General features: G+C 46.6%; 1 protein-coding gene across 3 annotated transcripts in view; it reads right to left on the reverse strand.

Moving 5' to 3' along the window:
- USP37 (ubiquitin specific peptidase 37) overlaps positions 1-23,863 on the reverse strand; it is a 724,569-nt gene that overhangs the window by 318,166 nt on the left and 382,540 nt on the right. For all 3 annotated transcript variants that reach the window (XM_069616844.1, XM_069616843.1, XM_069616845.1), the window contains 2 exons: positions 12,263-12,427; positions 11,380-11,445 (listed from right to left, as the gene is read on the reverse strand). In XM_069616844.1, the coding sequence (XP_069472945.1) occupies positions 11,380-11,445; positions 12,263-12,427 (231 nt within the window). The remainder of the gene's footprint in view (positions 1-11,379; positions 11,446-12,262; positions 12,428-23,863) is intronic.

Genomic DNA, 23,863 nt, shown 5'->3' on the forward strand with positions numbered 1-23,863 from the left:
TCTGTGACCCTCGACATAAGGCGCCGGTACAATTGCTCGGCATGGGTGACAGGCTCAGGCCTACAGAACTCCACCTCTGGAGAGGTGTCCAGATCACTGGCGTCATGCAGTGACTGACGCAGGTCCTCAATCTGGCTATGACCAGAAAGAATCTCATCTGGTACCGTGTGAGGAACCAACCCATCTTCAGAACCCTCTTCCACCTCGGAAATATACTCCATAGGCTGGAAAGTGGGCATTGAATAAGGGAGAAAGACGTGTTTTGCGTTGGCCAGAGCCTTTCTACGGGGTTCCCCCGTGCCACGGGGTACCTCCGACACCACAGCCTCGAAAGGCGTCTAGGGAGTCTAGTGAAACGGCGGCGACATCGAGCGCGGCACCGACAGACGGCTTTCACACAGGCCTAGTGGGCAGAGCCCCGAGCGTGTCCTTAGACAGGCTGGGCGCCGATGGCGTCGACAAATCCCTTGGAGGCAGAACCTCGAGAGTGTCCATCGACTACCTCAGCGTCTACGTCTCCTTCGAAGACTTCACAGGTGCACACGGGCTTGAGCGCATCAAGGACCGGAACCTGGAACAGGCATGACTAGAAGGATTCCCCTTGTCCGAGCGGGACCTCTCCTGTGAATCGTGCCAACCACCCGAGCCCGAAGGCGTATGAGCGGTGTCTCTAGTACGGTCACGGCCGACCCCCCTCGGAGGCGCGGACGGACCGGAGCCCTGCGATTCAAGAATCGCCAACATTTTCTTCCCGAAGGAAGCCCATTCCTCCGGAGAGGAACGCTTGGTGGGATAAGAAACCCGCCGACGGGCGGTGTCCTCGGATGAGGACGGGGAAGGCGACTGATGACGGCGCTTCTGGGAGTGCCTCAAAGAGGCAGAGGAGTGGCGGGACCCACTCCGGGACCGAGACCCCCTAGACTTACGACTACGATGCAGAGAGTTGCCCCTTGAATAATCCGTCGAAAGCCCAGTGGACCTCGCCTTCCAGGGCTTGGACACCTTACCGACCGACAGCAGCTTCTTACGTTCCCGCAAGGCTTTGGACGTAAGCGACTGGCAGTCCACACAATCATCCGTGTCGTAGGCCTCCCCGAGGCACCAGAGGCAGGCGTTGGCGAGTCCGTCACCGACAACTTGGACCCGCAGTCCACACACTTCTTGAAGCCCGGAGGCGGGATGGAAGAACTTCACAAAACAAACCGGTTCGAAGAACCAAAAGAACAGAAACACCAAAGAGTCGAGGCGCGCCGAGATCTCCAAGTGAACACGTTCGTGGAAAAAACGGAACTGAGGCTACGGACGTCATGCGTCCTACTTATAACATCTGGTGACGTCGGCCGAGGTCCTCGAGGATGGCGTATCGACGCAGGAGCCGAAAGATTTTCCGAAGCAGCACAGCTGTGGCGATTACTGTCATAGATATGGAATACGTCGGAGGACCCAATCCCCTTGAAAGTGAGATTGCATATTTACAAAAATAAGTTGCCAATTATAACATTGGGTCCCTATTTGCAGAAGTATTTACAGGGATTTGAGGTGACTTTACATTAGGCAGCGGTGGAAGCTAAATCCTGTTCAGTGAGCCATAGTTTGGCTTTGTTCTTAAAGGCAAGGTAAGGGAGTTCAGTTCTGAGTGTGATAGGGAGCGTGTTCCATAGTTTGGAAGCAAGGACTGGGAAGCAGGACCCGCAAGATTTCTGTAGTTTAAATTGAGGAATGGCGAGTGAGTGGGCTTGTGCAGATCTGACTGGTCGAGTGGCAGTGCGAGCTGTAAGGCGGTTGGCAAGGTAGTAAGGTGATTGGTTGCCTAAACACACGAGTGCAAGAGTTTTGAGTGAGATTCTGGATGCAACTGGGAGCCAGTGAAGACTCCATCTTGTATCAGATGTGGGATTTTTTTGGGAATATTAAGGGCTGCTCTGATGGCATTATTCTGAGTTACTTGTAGCTTGTTGATGTTTAAGGCTCGACCCCAGGTAGAGGGCATTACAGTGGTCAACCTTAGCCATGATAAGTGTTCTTTGCAAGGATGCAGTTCGATGTGGTGAGGAACAGTCTGCAGGATTTTAGGAGTTTGCATGTGTATGCAGATGCTGAGACCACCGCATTTACTTGTCTTGTCAGAGAGAGGGTCAAGTCCAGATAGAAGCCAAGGGTTTTGGTATTAGAGACCTTCATGATATTCCCATCAATGCAAAATGCTTTAAATGCAGTGTCCAATTTGTTGAGTTTAAGGTGGGAGCCAAGAATAAGTAGCTGAGTTTTATCATCGTTTAAGCATAGTCCGTGATGTGCCATCCAGGTTTGAATGATTGAGTAGACGTTAAGAGCTTTAGAATCAGTTTCATGTCACCAGTGATGGGGGATGAGTATCTGGGTGTCATCCGCGGGTCCTCCATAGGTTTTAATGGTGAACACATATTGCTAGGAACCAAACTGCCTATATCCCTCTTGGAAAGTGTACTGGTTATTAACAGTTGCGAGAGTGTGCTGTATAACCTTTATTTCCCTACAAACTCCATTTTGCAAAGGTTATACTTGGAAGGGCTTTACAGACCTTAACTGCCGTCACTGTGCTGGTAATGGAAAGTATGACCAAAAGTTACTCATCTGCATTATTGCTCCATGTTTAACAATTCCATTTCTAATTTAATGTTATTTGCTGTTTTTTAGAATCGATTGTGCCTTGGGTATATATAAATATATTTTAATATAAATGTGTTTTGGGTCTATGGATGCACTAATATCTTTGTACTGCTCTACAGTCCTTCCTAAAATGAGCCTGGCTGCTCAGCCACTCTACCGACTTGTGTAGAACAGGTCTATATCAAGAGTTGTGTCCCTTATACCAAGAGTTAAGCCTTAGGAAGTTCCACACCAGTTGGACTTTAGACAAACTTAACGGGTGAAGATGAAGATTATCAAAAAGGGAAAGGTAGCACTAGGCCCCCATAAACTTCAGGGGAACATTTGAATGACCTGTTGTTGGACAAGTCCTACCTGCTGTATAAACACTGGTACTGAGGAAACAGGTACTGGTACAGGGTTAGGCTACAAGTGTCACTGGTAACCTGCCTGGCTGGAAAGGGCCGAAGAAGCTCCCCATGATCAAAGAAAAGCTGCCTTTGGCTCTCCCAGTGTCTTCAACCTGCAGTGAATCATCTCAAGCGCAATAGAGACCATTTGCTTCACTGCAAGGATGATGCAGTGGAGGTTTCAAAGTGCTTCGCCTTTCAAGCCGGTTACCTCAATGCCAACTGTCAGTCTCGCAGCTTCTCCGAGCCTCCAGCCATTGCCAGATCATGTCACAGTGTTCAACCCAGTCAAACCCCACTCAGTGAATAAACTACCTCTCTGCAGAGACCAGACCACATTCATCCCAGACCACACTTGTAAATAACTGTACATTCCTTCTGTATATCGACTGTATATTTTTCCCACCACTGCCTACTGTATGCACCTATATACTAATAACTGATAGATTAGATGTTTTGCCATTACTTTGTAACTAATGTAACCTGTGTACCAAGCTGTATGACTTGTTACTGCCTGCACCCCCGATACCCTTGGGTCTGGCGCGCATTAAAAATATTAAACAAAAACAATGGCCTGCCGTTTCCCAGCTTCAAGCCCCAAGCAGTTGATGCGGTCGAGCTGCACCATGTTTTGGAAGATATAGATATAGATACACACACTTCTACATTGGTTCTGTCCCGCTCATGGTTTTGAGGGACCAAATGAAATTAAAGGCACCACTTTTGAATTTATGAGCCATGCTTAAAATTCCAAAACTGCAGCAACTTATTGCCTGCATACACCAATCTTCAGATTGGGAGTGCTTCCTTTCAACAAAAAGTCTGCCTATACTGGGCATTTTATCACAGGGAGGGTAGTTGGTGTTTTAATTAGTTTGCCTCTCCTTTAAGTTTGATTTAAACCTTGTATTACAAACTGTTGTACAATCTCATATTAACACCGCCCTTTGGCTACTTTCTTTGGCCACTTCCTTGCTAGCTCACACCAGTCTTGGAGTACAGCCTTCCCTCGTCCCATGGCAACTTAAAGAGGCGAAGGAGTAATACCATTCATGTTGTGTGTATTTCACATTGATGAGATCCCTGCTGATTTGGTAGTATTGTGGAGCAAGAGTAGGAGTATATTAGCCATTACTCAACCCTGTGCTCCTGCAGAGCAGCAGTTATTGCATCACAAGAAAGGGAAAGAGTTTATATGCTCCTGGATGGTCATGACCCTCTCCAAGACAAAAATGCACTTTATGGGGATCCAATGCAGATATTTTTTTATTCTGAGCAGGGCTTGAAGCCAAAGGCTTTCAGAGTAATGGGGACAAATCAGCATTTCGTTTCCTAAGCTAGTGGCATTCCAAGCTGTGTACTGATTGCAGGGGGGTGGTCAAATGGGGTGGGGGACTGGGGCCCGGGACAACTGGCTCGATAAATACTCACCCCAACCACCAGTCCGTAGTGGGACATGCAACAGCACCAAGCAGACATGCACGGTGCTTATTGATGGCTAATAAAATTACTCACCGTAGTGACTACCTTACTCCTATAGTCCATAGTCCCTTTCCTCCATACTTTTGGGACATTCAGTCCTGTGGGACAGGACTGCAGCACTTTTTGTAAAAAAGTATGAAATTGAAAATGTGTCCCTCTTTACACGGGGTACCGCACGCGGCCGTAACCCCGCTCTCCTTAGCTCCATCCCGCGCATCTCCCTTTTGTCCTTTTCCATCGCCAGGTCTGAGACAATTTAAGCAATAATAAAGGATACTTATTAGAGGGGACGGCGGGCAGGTGTATGGAGGAGAGGAGACTATGGACTAGGAGTAAGGTAGTCACTACGGTGAGTAACTTTGTTATACTCCTACGTCCCGTCCCCTTTCCTCCATACTTTTGGGAGATTACCAAGCACTTGCAGGATAACAGGTGGATGGAACTTCTTTACTGAAAGAGGTTTTTGACAACAGCTTGCCCGAACTGAGCATCAGCCCTAGAGCTCGGGTCTAAGCAGTAATGATGATTCACAAAAGCTGATGGGGAAGCCCACGCAGCTGCTTTTCCCCCCAAGGAACAATTTTGGAAGCCAATGGCAGCTACTTGCCCCGCAGCAGATGGGCATGAATTCCCTTCGGAGGCTGAAGGCCCTGAATGGTATACGCCTCAGAGATACAGGAAGCAATCCATCGGGAGATCGTTGCTTTCGAGGCCGGCTTTCCTTTTGGGTCAACGAAGGTCACCAAGAGCTGGGAAGAGCTCTGAAGATTAGATGTTTTGTCCAACTAAAACTTAAGAGCTCGCCTTACATCCAAATTATGCAAAACCCTCTCGGCATCCAAGGCTGGTTCTGGGAGAAAACTTGTAACGAAATAGACTGGTTCAGATGAAAAATCAGATACCACCTTTGGAAGGAAAGAAGGATTGGTCCGAAGAACAACCTTATCCTTGTGAAAGGTGAGGAATGGATGTTCTACCGACAAGGCCTGAAGCTCACTTACATGCCTTGCCGAAGTCCCTACAATCAGAAAAGCCATTTTCCATTAAAGAAATTTCAAATCCACCGTAACAATGGACTCAAAGGGTTTATGGCATAAAGCAGTAGGAACCACATTCAGATCGCACTTAGGATGCGGGTTACGCACAGGTGGATACAGGTGCAATAGACCTGCAAAGTGCCTTTTAATGACATGAGAAATTAAGGATAGCACCGTGTCGATGGCAGCTTCTCTGGGGTCCAGCTTTTTTGCTAAACACCAGTGAGAAACGGAGCTATTTGCTCCTATACTGAGACCTGGTCGAAGGTTTTCTAGCCGCCTGGATGATACGCATATTATCCGCGGACAAATTGAATCTTTCTAAGGATTTGAACTCGGGCACCAGGCCGCCAAGCTGGATGATTGTGGGGAGGGTTGCCACATCTGCTGATCGCTCTGGTGAAGCAGTTTGGGAAATCAGCGGAAGCCTGATCAGTGAGCAGAATGAGATGCTGAAGCTCAGAAAACCAGAATCTGGCTGGCCACCACGGGGCTATGAACAGGAGAGAGCAATTCAACGTGTTCCTGAGCTTGCATAACGCCCAGTGAATCGGATGAAGTGGCGGGACGGCATCAGCCCTCATTGTGCCACGAAATCTCGAGAGCATCCCCCAGGGAAGAAGCTCCGAGCCCATTCCTGGAAGCATAAAGAGGAGGTTTCCTGTTCAATGACGTTGCAGAGAAGTCCACTTCTGGAGCGCCCCAATGGCGAAAAAGGTCAGAGAGGATCTCCGTGTCCAGCTCCCATTCGTAGCTGACCACCGCTCGGCTGAGAGTCTGCAGTTATTCAGTTGGCCCAGAATGTGTACTGCCAACAGCAAACACTGTGCTGAATGGCCCATTCCCAAATCTGAATGGCTAGATCTACAAGGGGAGGTGACCTGGTACCCCACCCCTGATTGTTGACGTAAAACATGGATACTGCATTGTCCATGAGGACGTGGACCACCTTGTTCACAATCCCTGGCTTGAAAGCTTTGAGCGCCAGGAAAATTGTCAGGAGTTCAGATAATTTATGTGAAATTGCCTGTCCTGCAGCGATCATAGGTCGAAAACCTGAAGATGATCCATAGTCGTGCCCCACCCGATAAGGGAGGAGTCCTTCGCAATGGTCCCCTGAAGGAAGGGCTCCTGAAAAGGTGCACCCACCGACAGATTGCTGGAAGAAGACCACCATAGGAGAACTGTCATCATGCAGGGTGGAACAGGAACCATTTTGGTGTCCGGGTCCACTGCCTGAAGCCAGGAGCTTCGAAGAGCCAACTGCGAATAAGTAGCATCTTGAGACACACCAGGGGGAAGAGCAAGCATGCATGATGCCATGAGGCCCAGAAGCCTCTGGAACCAAAAGGCGGATAAGCTTTCCGACTGAATGAAGACTTGACACGTGGTTAACAGATCCGCCATCCTGTCCACCGTCAAGTACACTCTATTGTGTTCCAACGGAAACCCAGAAATATCAGGTCCTGAGAGATCGTCATGGAGGATTTCCGCCATTTCACCGACAGCCCAAGACTAAACAGGAGCTGAAAGAGAGACTGAAGATTGCTCGAGGCTTTCACCGGACAAGGACTGCGCAGAAGCCAGTCCAAATATGGAAACACATGAATACTCTGTAGTCTTAAAAAAGCTACGATGACTGATATTCGTGAAGACACGCAGCGGTGAGCTGAGATCAAAAGTGAGCACTCGGGAACCGGTAGTGCTCCTCTCCGAGGGAGAAATTGCAGATATTAACGATGGGGGCTCCAGATCAGGATGTGCATACAAGCATCCTGAAGGTCCACACCGCTGAGCCAGTCGCCCTTCTGAAGAGAGGACTTTATTTGGCAGGGCGTAATCGTCTTGAATTTCTCTTAGGAAAGAGAAAGGTTGAACTGGGAAAGGTCTAGAATGGTGCGCAGGCCAGCCTTTCTGGGTTTTGGCACCATAAATAGACGAGTCGAAGCCCTCCCCCTCGTTCCACTAGGGGAACGGGTTTTACAGTCCAGAGATCTTTAAGCTTCTTGACCTCGGCTCTGAGGGAGGGTGTCCCCCCACTGCTGAAAGGGAGGATTGAATGGAAGGGGGGGTGGGGGGGGGGGGGGGGGGAGAGAAGCAAGTGGAAGCCTGCCCGAGCAATGGAAAAAACGCATTGGTCGTCGGTGAGGGTTTGCCACGCCTCCAGATGAGACGAGATTCGTCCTCCCCACCGGAGTCTTGTGCGAGTGCCAAAAAATATGATTTTGCAGACTTTTCGGCGGAGAAACTACCTGTGCCTGAAGAGGAGACGGACGGCCAAGAGAAAAACGAGCCACGTTGCTGCCTCCGGCAGGAGTTACCCGGCTGAGGATCAGTCCAGCGCGACCTGCGGTCTTGGAACCCTCTGAAGCCTGAAGAGGATCGAGATAGGAACCCAAATCTCTGAGCTTTGACTGGGGCCTTCACGAGCAGCGACAGACTTGGCAGTTTACGTGCTCGCCTTAATCTTGGTGAGCTGGTCATCCGTTGAAGGATGAAACAACTCTTTGCCATCAAAAGGCAGGACGATCTTGGACCTCCTTTGAAAACATGAAACCAAGCCTGACGAGAGGTGTCCACCCCCAACACGCCACGAGCCGAGGTGTCAACATGGTGCGCAGCGGCATCCAGCATATCCTGCGCCAACACCCTGGCGTCTGACAAGCCGCCTTTAAAGTCTTCGGTCAACAGGAATGAACTGAAAGTCAGCCAATCTCTCCAGTTTCATAGTCGCTGCCGACACAATTGCAGCGCCATATTGGCAAAAATCTTCTTGCCCAAGGAATCGAGCAATTTGTCCTTCCAGAAGTTGCAGAGGCTGGCTTGGCTTGCAGAGTGGCGGCCACTACGACCGTCGAGGAAGGGAGCAGGCACAACGCCAAGGTTACTTCCTCAGAGGTGTGAAGCCTGTAACGGGCATCAATCCTTTTTTTTAGTTGCAGCCCAGTGTGGGGTTTATCCCAGACCTTGCGGGCGTCTGCCAGGATGTCACCCTGAAGGAACAGGCCAGTGAGCTCATGTGGAGACAAGGTTAGCACCCCCAAAAGCACCCCTACCTGCGGAGCGGGTGCCTCAGGCACTGGTATGTCAAGGAGTGACATGACCAGTACCCAGTCGTGAAATGCTCGGACATGGCTTCAAAAGCTCTGCTACCAGAGTTCTCCCTGAGGTGCCTTGCAGGCCTAATAGGCGTACCAGGGTTTTCTCCAAGGGTTTCCGCGAGGGTCCTGCCTATATCGGATCACGATCAGGGGTTCACCAATCAGGTGCTAATAGCCAGCATAGTCATTGGTTACCAGAGTTTGCTCCGAGGTCTCCTTGTAACCAGTCGTGAAATGCTCGGATAGAGCAGGGCTGGTCCTCACTGTCCTGATCTGCCAGAGGGTCGTCTAGAGCATCCAGATCCCCCCCCCCCCCGGTTGCAACGCGACCAGTGTCAGATTGACATCACGCTCTGCTGGTACCGGTGACATGGGAGGAAGAGGCGGAAGAGCCAGAGGGGGGGCTGGAAGGCAGAGGAGGTACTGCTGGCGGGGTGACGGACGCCGTGACAGGAACGGTTGGGGCAGGCAACGGAGTCTGAGGGCAGATTTCCCTAAAGAGGCCCTTAAAAGTACTCCCTCAAGGGATCAGAGTTCATTAGACCATGACATTTCTCAAAAAGGCATCCTCTGCCAAGACCTTAGGTGCTGGAGTGGGCAGAGGCCTCCCATGAGGATAAGCCCACGAAAGCAGTGGGGAGAGCTGCCAAGAGGGACCGCCACCAACCGGGTCTACATAGACCAATGAGGCAGATGTAGGAGGAAGCAAGACCGAATGTGGTAGTGGCATCCGAGCACACCAGTCAGAGGAATGACTAAACGGATTCACACTGTCGCATGGAAAATGTTGTCCACCGAAAAGAAGGTTCCCAGCACCCGCCGTCGACAGCGTGGGTGTGAGGGAAGAATGCAAAATGGCTGCCGTAGACCATGCAGGAAGGCCCGCCATTTTGTGAACATCTGAGGAGAACTGCGTCACGTGTAGATGAGGCAGTTGACTCCATAGATTGTTCAGGGGACTTGACAGATTTTAGCCTTGACACAAGGATTCTAGGTAGAGCCGATACTATGGGGCCTTGGATGTTTACTGGACATCCTGTCTCTTGAATTAGCCTCCAAAGGAGGAACCTCGGCAATGCGGGTAACAGGAGTTACGGTCGACGACCTGTCCCTGTGACCCCTCAACAGAACCGGTGACTCCGTGAGCGTGGGAAAGTTGAGGAATCCACCTCACGGAAGACGTTAACAGGCCTTTCAGTTCTGTTGGTACACACCATAGCCTCGTTAAGCGGAACCTCAGAAAAGAGTCCGGTCTTAATAGCTCCCCTGCGAGAGGGGCCTTGAACCGTGGTTCGGTACAGAAAACCTCAGAGGCCTCAGGGCGCAGCCCGGTGTCTGTGTGGGAAGCTCATGACAAGGAGACCTCGGAGCGAACTCCGGTAACCAACGCCTCAGCAAGACTATGCTGGCTATTAGCACCTGATCGGTGAACCTCGGATTGTGATCCGGTATAGGCAGGACCCTCGCGGAAATCCTCAGAAAACCCGGTATGCCCATTAGGCCTCCGAGGCACCTCAGGGATAACCATGGTAGCAGAGTTTTTGAAGCCCCTCCCGGACCTGGAGGACCCCGGGAACGAGTCCCACGGCCAGTGTGCACTGAAAAGTAAAGAACTTACCGGTCTCATTCCATCGATGGAGGAACCTTCTGGAAGATCTGCTCTCACCGACGAAGACGACTTTGAAGTGCCCAGACCGAAAGGGAGTCGCAGAAGAAACCAAAGTCCCAAGGGTGCTCCGGTCCCAGACACTCCAGAGAGAATGGGGACCCGCCCTAGCGAAGCGACGCTCGCAAGAGGAACAAGTGGGAAATCCCAGACGCTCCGGCATAGACGGAGGACTACGCAACTGCAGAAGCGGAGCAGGAGAGTAGAACAGGAAGAAACAAGGTCTTCCCAGTGATGCTAGTGCGTCCAGCCCGAACGCGCAGAGAAAAGGACTGAAGGGCGATGTGCAGAGCTAAGGAGGGCGGGGTTACGGCCACGTGCGGTACCCCGCGTAAAAAGGACATTTATTTTTTTTTACAAAAAGTGCTCCGGTCCTGTCCCACAAGAAGGAAAGTCCCGAAAGTATGGAGGAAAGGTGACGGACGTAGGAGTAAATGGTTTCTGAAAAAAGCAGTCACTATGATACAGAATCTGTGAGAGGAAGGAAACCATTAGATTTTGATTCATTAACTGTATTAACTACTGTTCTAGTCCACAGTCCTTTTTCCACCATCCAGCCTTGATTCATCTCCATTCAACTGGAGCACACGCGAAAACAGACGGGAAATTTGGGTCGGAAACTAGCATGAAGCGGCACCGAGAGGCAATGGCCAAAAATGAATCTGCACTTTTTCAATATAATGCTGCAATGAAACATACTCCCATCTCATCCCCTTGTCTGAAAAATATATTAATTAACTCCTCACTCCCACCCATCACTCAGTATGGAGAAGGAATACAAAAACTGTCACTTTTACTTAATTTGGTGTAAAGTAATAGTGCTGGGAATTCCAGCTTAATATGGAGAAAACTTGTATGGATGTTTGGTCTATAATAAAAAGGAAGGAATATGTGCCCCAAAGTGTGTGGCGCCATTTAAGAAATAAAACTAAAGCTGAGTGAATTAAACAAATAAAACCACCAGTAAGGTCACAGTAAGTAAAAGTAGCATCAAGATTAGATCCTAGGCCACCACTTTGTCGCACACAAACTAAATTTGTGACAGATTTGCTTACCTAGTAGGTGTGGAGGTGCTCAAAGAACAGGAATTCACCATCTGGGAAGCTTTCAATGGTTGAGAACTATTATACAAACAAATGACCAAGTTACAAATTGATTCATTTTGACAACTATGTTAACAGTCAGCAGCAATAAAACAAATGTATATACACAGTATGTGGATCCATATTAAGAAGGCCACAAAGGCTTGATCAGTATTAGAGAACTCAAAGAACAAAGACAAAAGATCTTTATGTGAACAATTCTAGGGCCTATTTTGAAACCATTAACCACTATGGGACTACCATTAAACATACAAGTCAGACCTCCGCCATAAAGCTTGCATGTCAAATACATGTTGGCGAATGTGACAGGCCTACATTATTGTTAAATACTTGCAGAAATCATTAACTATAAAGGAACTGCAACCTAAACGCTGAACACAATTAACATAAGGGTAGAGGACTGCAATGAAAGCTGCTTTTGCACCTGATAGAGGCACCAAAGAGGTATTTTAATTTTTTGAATATTGGCTGGCAAATGCACCTTTTGGGGTAGTCACTCTTTGGATCACAAAACACCAGATTTATCTAGAATGTTTATTTTGCAATCAGAATGCTACAACATTGGCATTCTAACATGGGTATCTGGAAAGAATGGCATTTTATTTGCTTCTTGCTGGAATAGTTAAGTTCAGTGAGACTTCTAATACACCTCTAGGATATTTTCTTTACTTTCCCATTGTGCCTCAATGCAGGCATCTAAACACTAGTTCGCCCTAGTACTGCTGTTGAAGCCCCATCTGTAGAAGCAGAAGCTAGGGCAACTGAAGCAATTGTATCCCTAGTTAATCATGCATGGGAAAACAGATAAACTTTAAACATTTGTATAAAGACTTACATGACATGGGATGCACTCCAGCCTAGAGTCAGCGGGGATTGTGTGCTGTCCGTGCAGTGCGAGGACAGGGTAAGATAACGTGGAATAATCACCTGCTGTCCTACTTTGTTGTTTTGTGAGAGCAACACATTAAAGCTGTACCGCTTCAGATGAAGGATGAGGATCCTAGGAAATAAGAAAACGTTCATGTTAATCAAAGACTATGCCAAAATGAGAACCTTCCAATCAGAAATTCTTTGAGAAACTGGAGTGAACTGGCAATTGGAATGATCTGGACAGAATGGGGCAAGTGATAAGAGCATGGTGTGTATTAGCATGACTGCAGGACCTCTGGAAGATTTACAGGTGGATGACCTTAAAGAATCAATTTAGTTTAAGAATGCCAGTAGATCGAGGCAGGTTACACTTTAGCCAGAAAGGATTGATCAAACTACCTACTGAAAACAGGGAACTTCAGGTTAATTGCAGGGACTGTAGATGTAAATGGCGTGCTAGGAGCAGCAGGAGTCAAAGATTTTCTGAGTGTAAAATGTTAACATTTTGGTGAGAAAGGAGAACAGAAAGTGGAGTACGGACACTGGTGGTGGTAAGGCATTTTATGTGCAACCCTCTGATGAGGGATCTACAATCACCACCCTTAATGGGGGGGCGCCAACACTTGACAAACTGAAGCCAAACCTCTTAAAAATAAGATACGTGGACAGAATGCCAAGGCTCAACTCCCAGTTAGGGGTAGCAATCTGAAAGAAAGGTACAATTAGCTCAAACAATCATCTCTAGATAATACACCACTCTAATTTACTGAACCATACTAGGTTAAACAGATCTCCATCAGGTCAAATAAGTACTTACCAAATAATACAGAGTATTAAGTAATACGCAGTAAATTACAAAATGCAGTAAATGTCTTTTAGGACTCTTTGCCTTAATGCCTTTTTGCGGGCCCACTGACTCATAGGCACCCAACAATTCTGCAGGGGCGAGGGGGAGGGAGAACAGGGGAACCACACAACTTAAACAGCTCAAATTCCCTAAGGGCCTGCACAATTATGCATAGTATCATATACAACATAGCCCAGTTATGTATGGTGGGTCCTGGGACAGGGACCATGACCTAACATAGGTAAGCGATTGGCAGTAAAGGGAACCAGACATGTTAATCTACAGGAACAAGTCAGAAAATCCTGAAGGCCAACTTAAAGACTCCACATTAGTTCTGTCCCACTAGAGCTAGTGTCTCCAACCAGTAGATCTTTAGCCACTGGTAGCTCACCAGATGCTTTCCAGTAGGTCCTTGCAACAGACATAAAAAGGAGCACATTGTGTTTTGTTTTCTGAAGTTCCTGGGCATCTTCCCCTGCCCCCTCCCGCCACAGCAAACAGTCAAAGGCTGCGTGACAGTGAGGGGATGTACCTGGGCTTGGGGCAGTGTCCCAACAAAGGGTAAACTATCAATAACACATGTAAAAGGGAAATGTGTGTTGTGGCCATTGTCACTGAGAGGTGAAAATGATGGCTGATTAGAAATGGAAGGGGTGCATACATTTGCATGCTATCTGAAACAAAGCTAGGGCTGTGATCGTGTCAGTGTCGCTGTGGTTTAGATTCATTTTGGTTAACATTACTTTGCATGTTGGTAATTGTAAGTGTTAAATCAGAATAGGGAAAATAAAGCTACAGCTGCAATCGTTTGCTCAGCGCATTTGGATGTAAAATAAACAATCCATGCCAGTCCCAGCTTTCAAGGAAAAAGGACACCTAGCAGTTGATGAATCCTGGGGAGTCATCAGGGATTTCGCATCAAAGATCTACTCACATGGCCAGGTGATGGCAGACGCTACCCGATCCTCACCCTGGGGGTGGTATGAGGGAGGAAGTGGGCGGAGACAGCTGTCGAGAAAAGGTGGGGACCCCATCAGGAGGTGTGCAGTATTCTTCCCTTTGAGGAAAAGAACCTCATAATTACTAGGATCTTGCTGGGTTGTCACTATACAAATCCCTCCTGTTGTAAAACTCCCAAACCCCTTCTTACAAAACACTAAGCAGAATACCACTCATGCCTCAAACACCTAACACCTCCTGTCTGATGATTTTGTTTGAAACAAAAATCCTGAACAAAATCCCTTAAAAGTCAGAGAAATCCTATGGACTAACTCCCATAAAGCCTCAAGTACTGAGACACGGAAGAGGAAGGAGTTGATGTAGATTGAAGGCAACACCAAGCTAAACAGGCAGACTAGTTGGATTGTATTAGTCATTCATGTAGCACCCCTTTCCCCATTTGTATAGCCTCAATGTGGTTGTAATGCCCTCGGGGACCGAAGTCCATGTAGGGGAGATCCTAAGTTAATTTTTAAGATGTGTGCCTGCATTTTCCCAGGTTAAGACCTAGGGTGGCCGGCAAGGCTCCAGTAAACAGCCCAGAGTTCAGGCACATAGGTGACTGCTGTTGGTGGTTTATGATGGAGTGCTAGTACCGGAGTCTGTGTGCCCAGATAGGCATAACAAGTTACTTACCAACTGTAATGTTCTTTCGGCTGGATGTTCCTCCCACACATTCCTCATCTTATGATAATCCTATCCTGCCATCTTCGCTCCTTCGGAAAAATAAATTTTTTGCGGCAGAGCGTGCTGTGCGCGATGTTGTGGAGTCGATGTCCTTCGACGGGCTCCGTACTGTGTCGATGTAACCATCAGTATAAATAGCTTGTGCCGCGCCCGTTGGCTTCAGTTCTGTTTTTTGAGGAAATATTAGAGGAACACCCATGCGTGCCTCATGACCGATACTTAGTGAGGGAAAGTAACTAACAAACTGTACTGCGGGGTAGGATGGGAGGGGCGATGAGGAATACGTGGGAGGAACATCCAGTCAAAAGAAGGTTACGGTTGGTAACTTGTTCTTCGAATAGATTGTCCTCCCACGTATTCCTCATCTTATGATCGACTCCCATAGCAGTGGTCATATTGGAGGTGGGAGTACTAATTATTCTTCTCATGGACAGAATGAAGTACCACCTTGGCAAATAAACCTTCATTGGAAGAAGGGGCATCTAAGCAATAATGCTTGATGAAGGTATGCATTGATGCCCATGTTGCAGCTGAACAAATATCTGCTGCAGGGACTCCCCTCTTCAGAGCCACGTAGCCATCCACCTAGAGGAATGGGCTCACAGCCCATCCGGTGGGTCCTTTCCCGCCAATCTGTAGCATTCAATTATAGCCAGAATGATCCAGCGGGATATAGTCTGTTTTTTCAATGCTAATCCCAATGTATGGCCTGTATAACCTACAAAAAGTTGGTCATCTTGATGCAGTATTGACATTCTTGAAATGTAAAAACTGAGCCCTTTTAGGGTCCAGTCCATGCAGTCTCTCCTCCTCTTTGCCCAAATACAGAGGACAGAAAGTTGATATGATTTTTTTGTGACAAGTGGAAGTCAGAAACTACTTTTGGTACGAAAGAAGGTTTAACCTTAAGAACCACTTTGTCCTTGTAAATAGTATATGGAGGTTTACATGAGAGCCTGTAGTTCACTAACCCTGCGGGCTGATGTTAAGGCCACAAGGAGGACAGTCTTTAATGTTAGAAGCCTCAAGGGACAGGAGTGCAGAGGCTCAAAAGGTATACAAGTTAGAAACTTAAGTACTAGACTTAAATCCCAAGTTGGGACATGAAAGAGGACTGGAGGGTACACATTAGTAAGCCCTTTCAGGAATTGAATTATTAATGGAATTTTGAAGTAAAAAACCTCTTCCGAGGAGTGCTCCTTTGTGCCAGTCTTAAGCTCTGCCAGGAGATCAGACTAGTGGTAAAGTAGCATCTTGTTAGGAGTAGTGGATTTATTCTTTGACCTTCAACGTGAGAAGATCACTGCAGCACCCACATGATGGAAGATGGACAGACTGGGCTGGAACCAATGACCTGGCATCTCTTATGGAGCAGGTGGATCATGTATGGGTGCACACCAACCAGCTGCGCAGGTTTCTACTGTATATCTTGCCTCATCAATGAGGAGGTTTTTCTTTATAAGATTCTACTTGTACTACTTTTCGGCAGAACGTTCTTAGCAGCAGAGTTCTCTGCTGTTGCTCTCATCCGTGTGAGATTAAAACTGGTTATCCTTACAAGATCGACTTGGGCCTTTCTTCCCTAGCAGGTTGTATTCGCTCGGGTGTGAGCAATCAGGGACTTGCCTTCAGGTACTTGAGGCTTCAGTGTGGATGGCTGTGCGAGCTGCTAGAACAGAATTGCATAGCCATGGCTGCATTCTACAGTGCATGAATGAGTTGCAGTGCGTACAAGGAATAGATAACTTAAACTCAGATAGTGTTAGTCTTAAATGTCTGTTCCTAGGTCTAACGTGATTGGCCGGTCTAGACATTTCTGGTCTCCCTAGTTAGAGTCTTAAAAGTGGGAGTGAGGTACGGTAATCTGGGAGTCAGGGTAGGGCTGGACTTATCATGGTGTGCCGCTGCAAATGCTGCTGGCATCTGTGGAGGTATAATTACTTAGATTTGGGATACCTAAGAGATGCCCAAAATGAGGCGCAACAGTAAATGTAGAGACACCTACATTTGGGATACCAAACTAGAGCAAGGAATGACTAAAATGGGAGTAGTTAAGCCAGAGTGCCCAGGACATTTAAAAATGGTGTCTGCGTTCAAAGGAGGGGAACTGGAGAAGAAGTGAGTAAGGGAGGATTCTCATTTCTGTGCTAATGCCCTTCTCCCCCCGCGACCCTCCCCCCCAGCTCTTTTGCTGGACTTTAGGACTTTGAATTTTTATCCTGGAGTGAGCAAGACCTTTTTTTCTGATTGGAAGCCTGTTTCTCTTTTGGTTTTGACTAACTCCATAGGCATCTTTTTGTATTGTGACACAGCACCTTCAGTGCAGTGTCACAGAAGCCCTTTGGATTTCTCAAAGGTTTAAATACCTTCTCTTGGATAAACTACTTTTTCAAAGAGTAGTAAAGTGAAATTGACTTTACATACCTTTTTCTCTTAGTAGACCCAGCACACGCCATTTTATGTGGAGTGCTGGGAGGGTTACTTTGTATCCCCTCAGTCTACCTTCTCATGCAGCATTTTCTGTGTTACCCTTACTACATTTAAAGGCTGGTGGCAGTTTAATTTTTCTACCATTGTGCATTTTTAACCACAGGCTGAATCCTCAGCTGCAGTATTGCACCCATGGATGCCCATTTAGGCAAAATGGCACCAGTCTTTTTTCACCATTTCTTGTTTGTAAGGTCCTTCTTGACATTTCTTCAGCACGCCAAACCACGTTTGGTCCCTTTGTTTTGTCTTTGGCGGGATTCACGGGTGATGCCCGGCTCTTGCTCCAGCCTGTCTGGCAGGGCAGGAAGCTAGGGAGGTTCCCGAAACTCCCTGTGCTTAGTCTTCCTGGTTACAGGAATGCACCCAGAGGTGATTGGTGGTCCTTCGAGGACAGCCACCCTTGCAGTGTGAGTGACAGCTAGGCTGCGAATGAATGGGAGAAACTTGCATAAAATGGCGAGGTCTTTTGCAAGGAAGGTAGAGTCGACCACTGGACTAAGGAACCGAAGAAGAAACCGGAAGACAAGCTTGCTGCACCCTCCTGGACCGTTGGTTTGCCGGTGCAGCCCTACTGCAGTGCTAAAGCTCCAAATTTCAAATAGACTAGAAAATAGAGAAGCCCAGAAAGGAGGACTTCTTCCTTTGGGTTTGTGGGACCAACTGACCCCAAGACGAACTTGACTGGAACCTCCCTCACCCCCCCCGTCCCCTCTCCCTGCTGGCTGTACTTCTTTGCTGCGGCTGGAACAGAGTGCCTGGGGACAGGAACACCAGAATAGAGTGCATCGTTTATGCCGGACCCAGACATCTCTTCGGTGAACCAAGTATTCATCTTTACACTTACCAGAACGCCGAAGCGGCAAATGAAAATAAGCATCCTGAAGGTCCAATGATACCAACCAATCCTGGAGTTGGAGGTCCTGAAGGATTTGAGAAAGTGACCATCTTCAATTTGTCTTTCCTGGGGAACTTGTTCAAGTATCTCAAGTCCAAGATGAGTCAGTCATTCGTCCTTTTTGGGAATCAAAAAATATACTAACCCTTGTTCCTCTCCACTACAGGCACTGGTTCCATCACGCCTTTCTCCAGCAGGGTTAAAATTGCCTGCACAAGGAGCGGATCCAGAATCTCCAAAGAGCATTTACCCCAGTGGATTGTTCGGAGGCTTTTTTTTAGGCTTTTTTTGAAAGCGAAGGCAGTAACCCTGGGCTATTGTTTCCAGAGCCCAAGCATTGTAAGTAATGTCTCGCCATTCTTCCAGATGCTGAGACAGCCTGCCCCCGACTGGTGAGTTGTGACTCAAGCCCAGAGAGTGGTTTTGAAGCAGCAGTTGCAGCAGCCGATTAGAGGCTGCTGCTTGAGCTGGCTTGGCACCTCCACCTCGTCCACCACGAGGAACCCTTTGCTGGCCCCTTTGACTGGCCATTCCTATCGCCTTCCAAATGAGCAGTAGCAAACAGATGTACCCTTTCAAGGTTGCCCGCTAGCACGAAAAGGCTAAAGTTACCCAACAGCGGCGCCTAAAGACTTGGCTGCCGCCTTTGAGGTCTGCAACTTCAAGGCTCTCGTCAGCCTTGTTGCCAAAAAGTTTGAGACCCGCCAAAAGGCATGCTGAGAAGTCAAACCTGCACATCAGGTGCAAAACCAGACTTCCACAATCCATGCAAATCTGCCCATCATGCTGCTGGTAGCCATTCACCTGCTGATGCTATCTGCAGAATCCAACCCAGATTGAAGGGACTCGCATGGCCATCCTTCATAGCCAGGAAGCTGTCCCTTTCCTCCCCCTCAGGAATGTGCTCCGCCACCATAGAAATGCACTCCGACAGAGTGTAGAGAAATTTTGTAAGGGCACAAGTGGAGTTGGCAGATTTCAATGCCATGCTCCCGGCAGAAAATACCTTTCTTGCCCATCCATCCACACGCTTATTGTCCTTATCAGGAGAGATGGTAGGGTACGCTGCCTGCTTGGAGGTAGCCATAGCTGCCTGGACCACCAGACCCTCAGGAGTGCGGTGTTTGGACAGGTAACCAGGGTCGCTACTGGAGGGGCAGTATTTCTTTGTGAGATTTCTGTCAACCACCGAATTAGTTTCCAGAGTTTCCCAATTCCTGGCCACCCTTTTCTGAAGTGCTACATGGAAAGACAAGACTGGATCAGTAGGCGGACCCTTGTCCATAATATCAGTCAGGTCATCCTATTCATAAAGGTACTGGAGGTAAAGACCAACCCAAGTATTCCACAACCTTAGACATAAGTTGGCGATATGAGGAGTCTGCATGATCCCCTGGTTCAGGTCTTCCCAACGCCAACTCTGAAGGTGTCACTGCCACCATCATTGTGCAAATTATCACAAAGATCTTGCATCTTACTCTCCTCTGAAATAAGGCACTCTGGCACATTGAGTACCGCACTGAAGCCCAAAAGAGGCATCCTCATTAGAACACCCTTCCTCCTCAACGGTGGAAGTCAGACTTGAAAAAATCCTTTTTCGGCAGAGGAGTATACATCTTCTCGGGTGAGGCTTCAACGGTGATGAAGTTGTCGACTTAGTCTTAGCCAGTGCTTTTTTTTGGAGGAATAGTAGGCAGCAAATTCTGAGCTGGCAAAAGGGGCACAGCCTATGTCGACCAGTCTGGCTTTCATGTCGACACGGGCGTCAATGGCATTGACGGCCTAATAGGGGTCGAGGACCCCATGGGGGTTATCGGCGTCGGACTTTGAAGGTGTCGACAACCTCAACCTCCCCTCATGTCTCGAGTGATCCCGCGATTTCTTATCAGATCGAGGACTCAATGGGGATCACAACGTTTACCCGGGCTCCATGGCACGCGAGTTTACGGCCGAGACCTCTCCTTGCCGGCATCTGCAGATGGCTCGGTCAGAGTACTACCCTGTTTCTCAAAGATTTTGAGCATTTCCACACAAAGCTTCCCATTCTGCAGGAGTAACTTCTTGGACGGGCATGCCACCGTCACGGGGGAACCGCCCGACGAAGATGTCAGTGAAGACTACAGGTGGTGCCTTCTCCTCGACCTGTTCGAAGAAGACTAGGAGTGGCAGTAGCCACTCAGACCTAGAACGCTTGGCCTTCTTCCTTAGAGGAGAGTGGTCTCTCTACTCCTAGGTCGAAGGCCTAGCAGGTCGGGACACAGGAGGTTTGGAAACCTTTCCTACCTGGAGTTTCCCCTTTCGTTCCCTCAAGGCCTTTCCCGTCATGGACTGACACCTGGAACACGCTGCCCTACCATGGCCCTCTCCGAGGCACCACAGGCAGATCCTATGTGGGTTCGTAATGGACATCTTCGATTCGCAGTCCTTACATTTTTTGAAATCGGACCAAGGATTTGATGGTGTAGATGACCTATCGAGAATTCGAAAACCACAAATACTTTTACAAGTATGAGGCGAGTTTCTCACGAAGCAAACGAGTTTGCGTAAAAACAGAACTGAGGCCAACGGGTGCCGTATGTTCTATACATGACCTTCAATTAAGTCACCCTCGACGGAGGCCTTCAAGGGACATGGACTCGATGACATCAACGCACACCGCCCTCTGCCGAACATGTTTTCCGAAGCAGCCGTAACTGGACATTACATGTCAAAGATGAGGTATATGTTGGACGACAATCCATTCGAAGATTTTTTCTAATAAGCCATCTTTTCAGATCTCAAAGGAAGAATCTTGCAAAAGTGGTCCCAGCTGTATCGAGGAGAGTTAATGGTCTATAATTTGTTGGACTACTACGTTCTCCTTTTTTAAATATGGGGATCAAAATGGAATCCTTCCATATTGGGCTATTACTCCGGTTTTTATCACGGTTTGAAAGATGTTCTAGAGTACTTCCGTCCATTGATCCGGGTGTTCCTTAATGGTTTTCTTAGAGATCCCATCAGGTCCTGGGGCACGAGATGTGCTTAGTTTTTTTATTTCAATTTGAATATCGAGTAGATCAATTTTCAAATCAAGTATGTCAACTGGATTAGTTAGAGGTTCGTGATTTTTATTTGTGTCCTGAAATAAATTATAGTGCTCTGACAATTTTGTTCTGCTTATTGCGTTTAAAAGGAGTGATTTGTTTCTGTTTTTATTTTTTATCATCAGGTTACATATCCGGGCACTAGATTGAGCATAATGCTCAGGATATTTTCCTTATCTTCTTGTTTACGTTCAGCTCTTGTTTCATGCGATTTTTGCATCTTGATTTATCTTTGATTCTTTCAGAAATAATTCCTTTGACAGATAGGATATTTTTCTTATTTTCTGTTTCATTTCGCCTTTTAAGATTTTGATTTTTGCATCCGCTATATGTTTTTGGTGGAAATCCTTGCGGGTATAAGGCAGAGTTTGTTCATGAAAAAGAGCTAGAAAGTGGTTGAATGGATCTGTAACTCTTAATTTATGGTCATTGATTATTTGCATGTTATTCTCTTTTAACTTTAATAGGAGTTGGTTTATATTTGTGGGGGAATTAGTTAATTCTATTTTGACCATTATTCAGTGTTAGCTTAGAAGCATACATTGGCCAGAATGATTTAGTTGTAATATTCCAAGTTATTTCGAGCATTTTGTGATCACTCAGTGACAATTATATTACTTTGAATGAATGGATCTCATTTAGGTCTTGGGAGGATATAAATGTGTAATCAATTAGGGAGTTTGTCTCCTTTCTTTTCCAAATAGGCTTTAAACCCAGTGCTCTGGAGACAGTTCCGTTAAGGATGGTCATTTCTTTCATTTATCTCATTCAGGCCTTTCCTTTAGGATGTAACAAATTTGAATTCTTAGCCAAACAGCCACAATTAATATTCTATAGCGAAAAGGTTCATTTTGGATAGTAAGTAGTATGTGTGCATTATATGATTTAACAAAGTCGTATCAGGAACTAGTGCTGTGTTCCAATATACATTTAGAACGGCTATATATTTGAATAAGAAGTTATTTTTGTATTCAAATTCAATTTTCACTACTTAACTACAGGGATGGGGGTAAGCCATGGAGTTATTTTCCCTCCAGAAGCAAGACGCAATGCTGCTAGCAGTCCAGCCATTGGTCTTCCTTTATAGCTGTACTCCAGCAGATTTCGCAGTTTGGGATGACAGGCTCTGAAGTAATCAATTGTTCTTGTAGCAATACAAGATTAGTTTTCCTACAGACATTTTCTTTTTTTATAGCAGATGAGTGAATCCTCTTGGGTTCCACATCAGTGCTTTAAATTATTTTGGTTCTGTTTGGCTCTAGTGCTCGCTTGCATGGCTGTCTTCTCAATTAGTCTTTTGAGCCAGTCCCATTTTGGGATAGGTGTTCTCTCTCTCGATTCAGTTCAGAATATACTTCTCTCTGGAGGTTCTCTCGAACCTTCGCAATGTATTCGTAATCATTCTCGGCAGCTATTGTAGTCTCTTTTCATAAGCACCTTGATTTTCATTTCTGATGTATGTGATAGTGTATGATCTTTTAGCACTTCTCTCAAAACAAGCACGATCATGGCATCTTTGCATTTCCATATTTTTTCCTTTACAATTGAGGAATATTCAGTATTGCTTTGTCGATTTCTATTTTTAATATGTATTGCTTCGATATCTCTAGATTCAATTTGTATTAATTCCTCTGTTGCCCAGAAGCTTGTCAATATGGTGGTTCCGTTTGGGAAAAGAATCATGTCTTGATCCATCGATCATAGTTAGTACTAGAGTATCATCTTTGCTTAATTTTTCATGAATTACCTTATTGTGCTTGGTTTCAGTATCAGGCTTTTTAATATTTGCAGTGGTTTTCATGCTGATACATTTTGTTTTGATTTTGTAGTTTGTGTTGCGTTTGTCTCCATGGTTTCCTGCAATTGATGCTTTGATTTTTCGTTTTCTTTGTTCTAGTATGAAAATACTGTTTTAGGCTTGATGCTGGATGGATTTTTAGCATGTGTGTATCTTTCAAGGCTGGCTCTTTCAAAATCATCCTCTTGACTAGAGTAGCTTTCATTTTCAGTTACTTCTGGTATTGTATTTGTAGATTATAATAATTAGTCAGGGTTGTTAGTAAGCAATAAATCAGCTGGGTTTGAGGTGATCATAGTGGTATTGATTTTTTTTAGTCAGAATACAACAATTTTTGCTGGTAACTTGTGTTCGAGGTTATTTAGTATAGATGTCTCCTCAATATCATCTGATAGCTATTTTATTTAGGAAGTTCTTTGTATTTGAATTCATGCTTTGTGTTTTTTTGGTTTTTAGATTTTTATTCATTTGTGGTGGAGTATTAAGTGGTAACACCGTTTTAGCTTTTTTCCCTTTAGAGCATAAAATACATCGTACAGTACGTCCGAGAGGACAGCAGCGTTCTCTTTAGATCCACTAATTTTAGGGATTGGTGTTAAATGTTTAAGAGCGCTCGCATCATTGTCATAACATGACAGATTTATCCATACTTGCATCTTTGAGATTGGCAGGTTCAATTTCATTTCCTATCAATTTCAAATTGTCGGGTGGATTGGGCAAGAGGTTACCTAGTGGCTTAGACGCTATAATTAGATCGCATTTCG

This window comes from Ambystoma mexicanum, chromosome 9 (genome assembly GCF_040938575.1).
Source record: "Ambystoma mexicanum isolate Mex_15411 chromosome 9, UKY_AmexF1_1, whole genome shotgun sequence".
NCBI lineage: Eukaryota > Metazoa > Chordata > Amphibia > Caudata > Ambystomatidae > Ambystoma > Ambystoma mexicanum.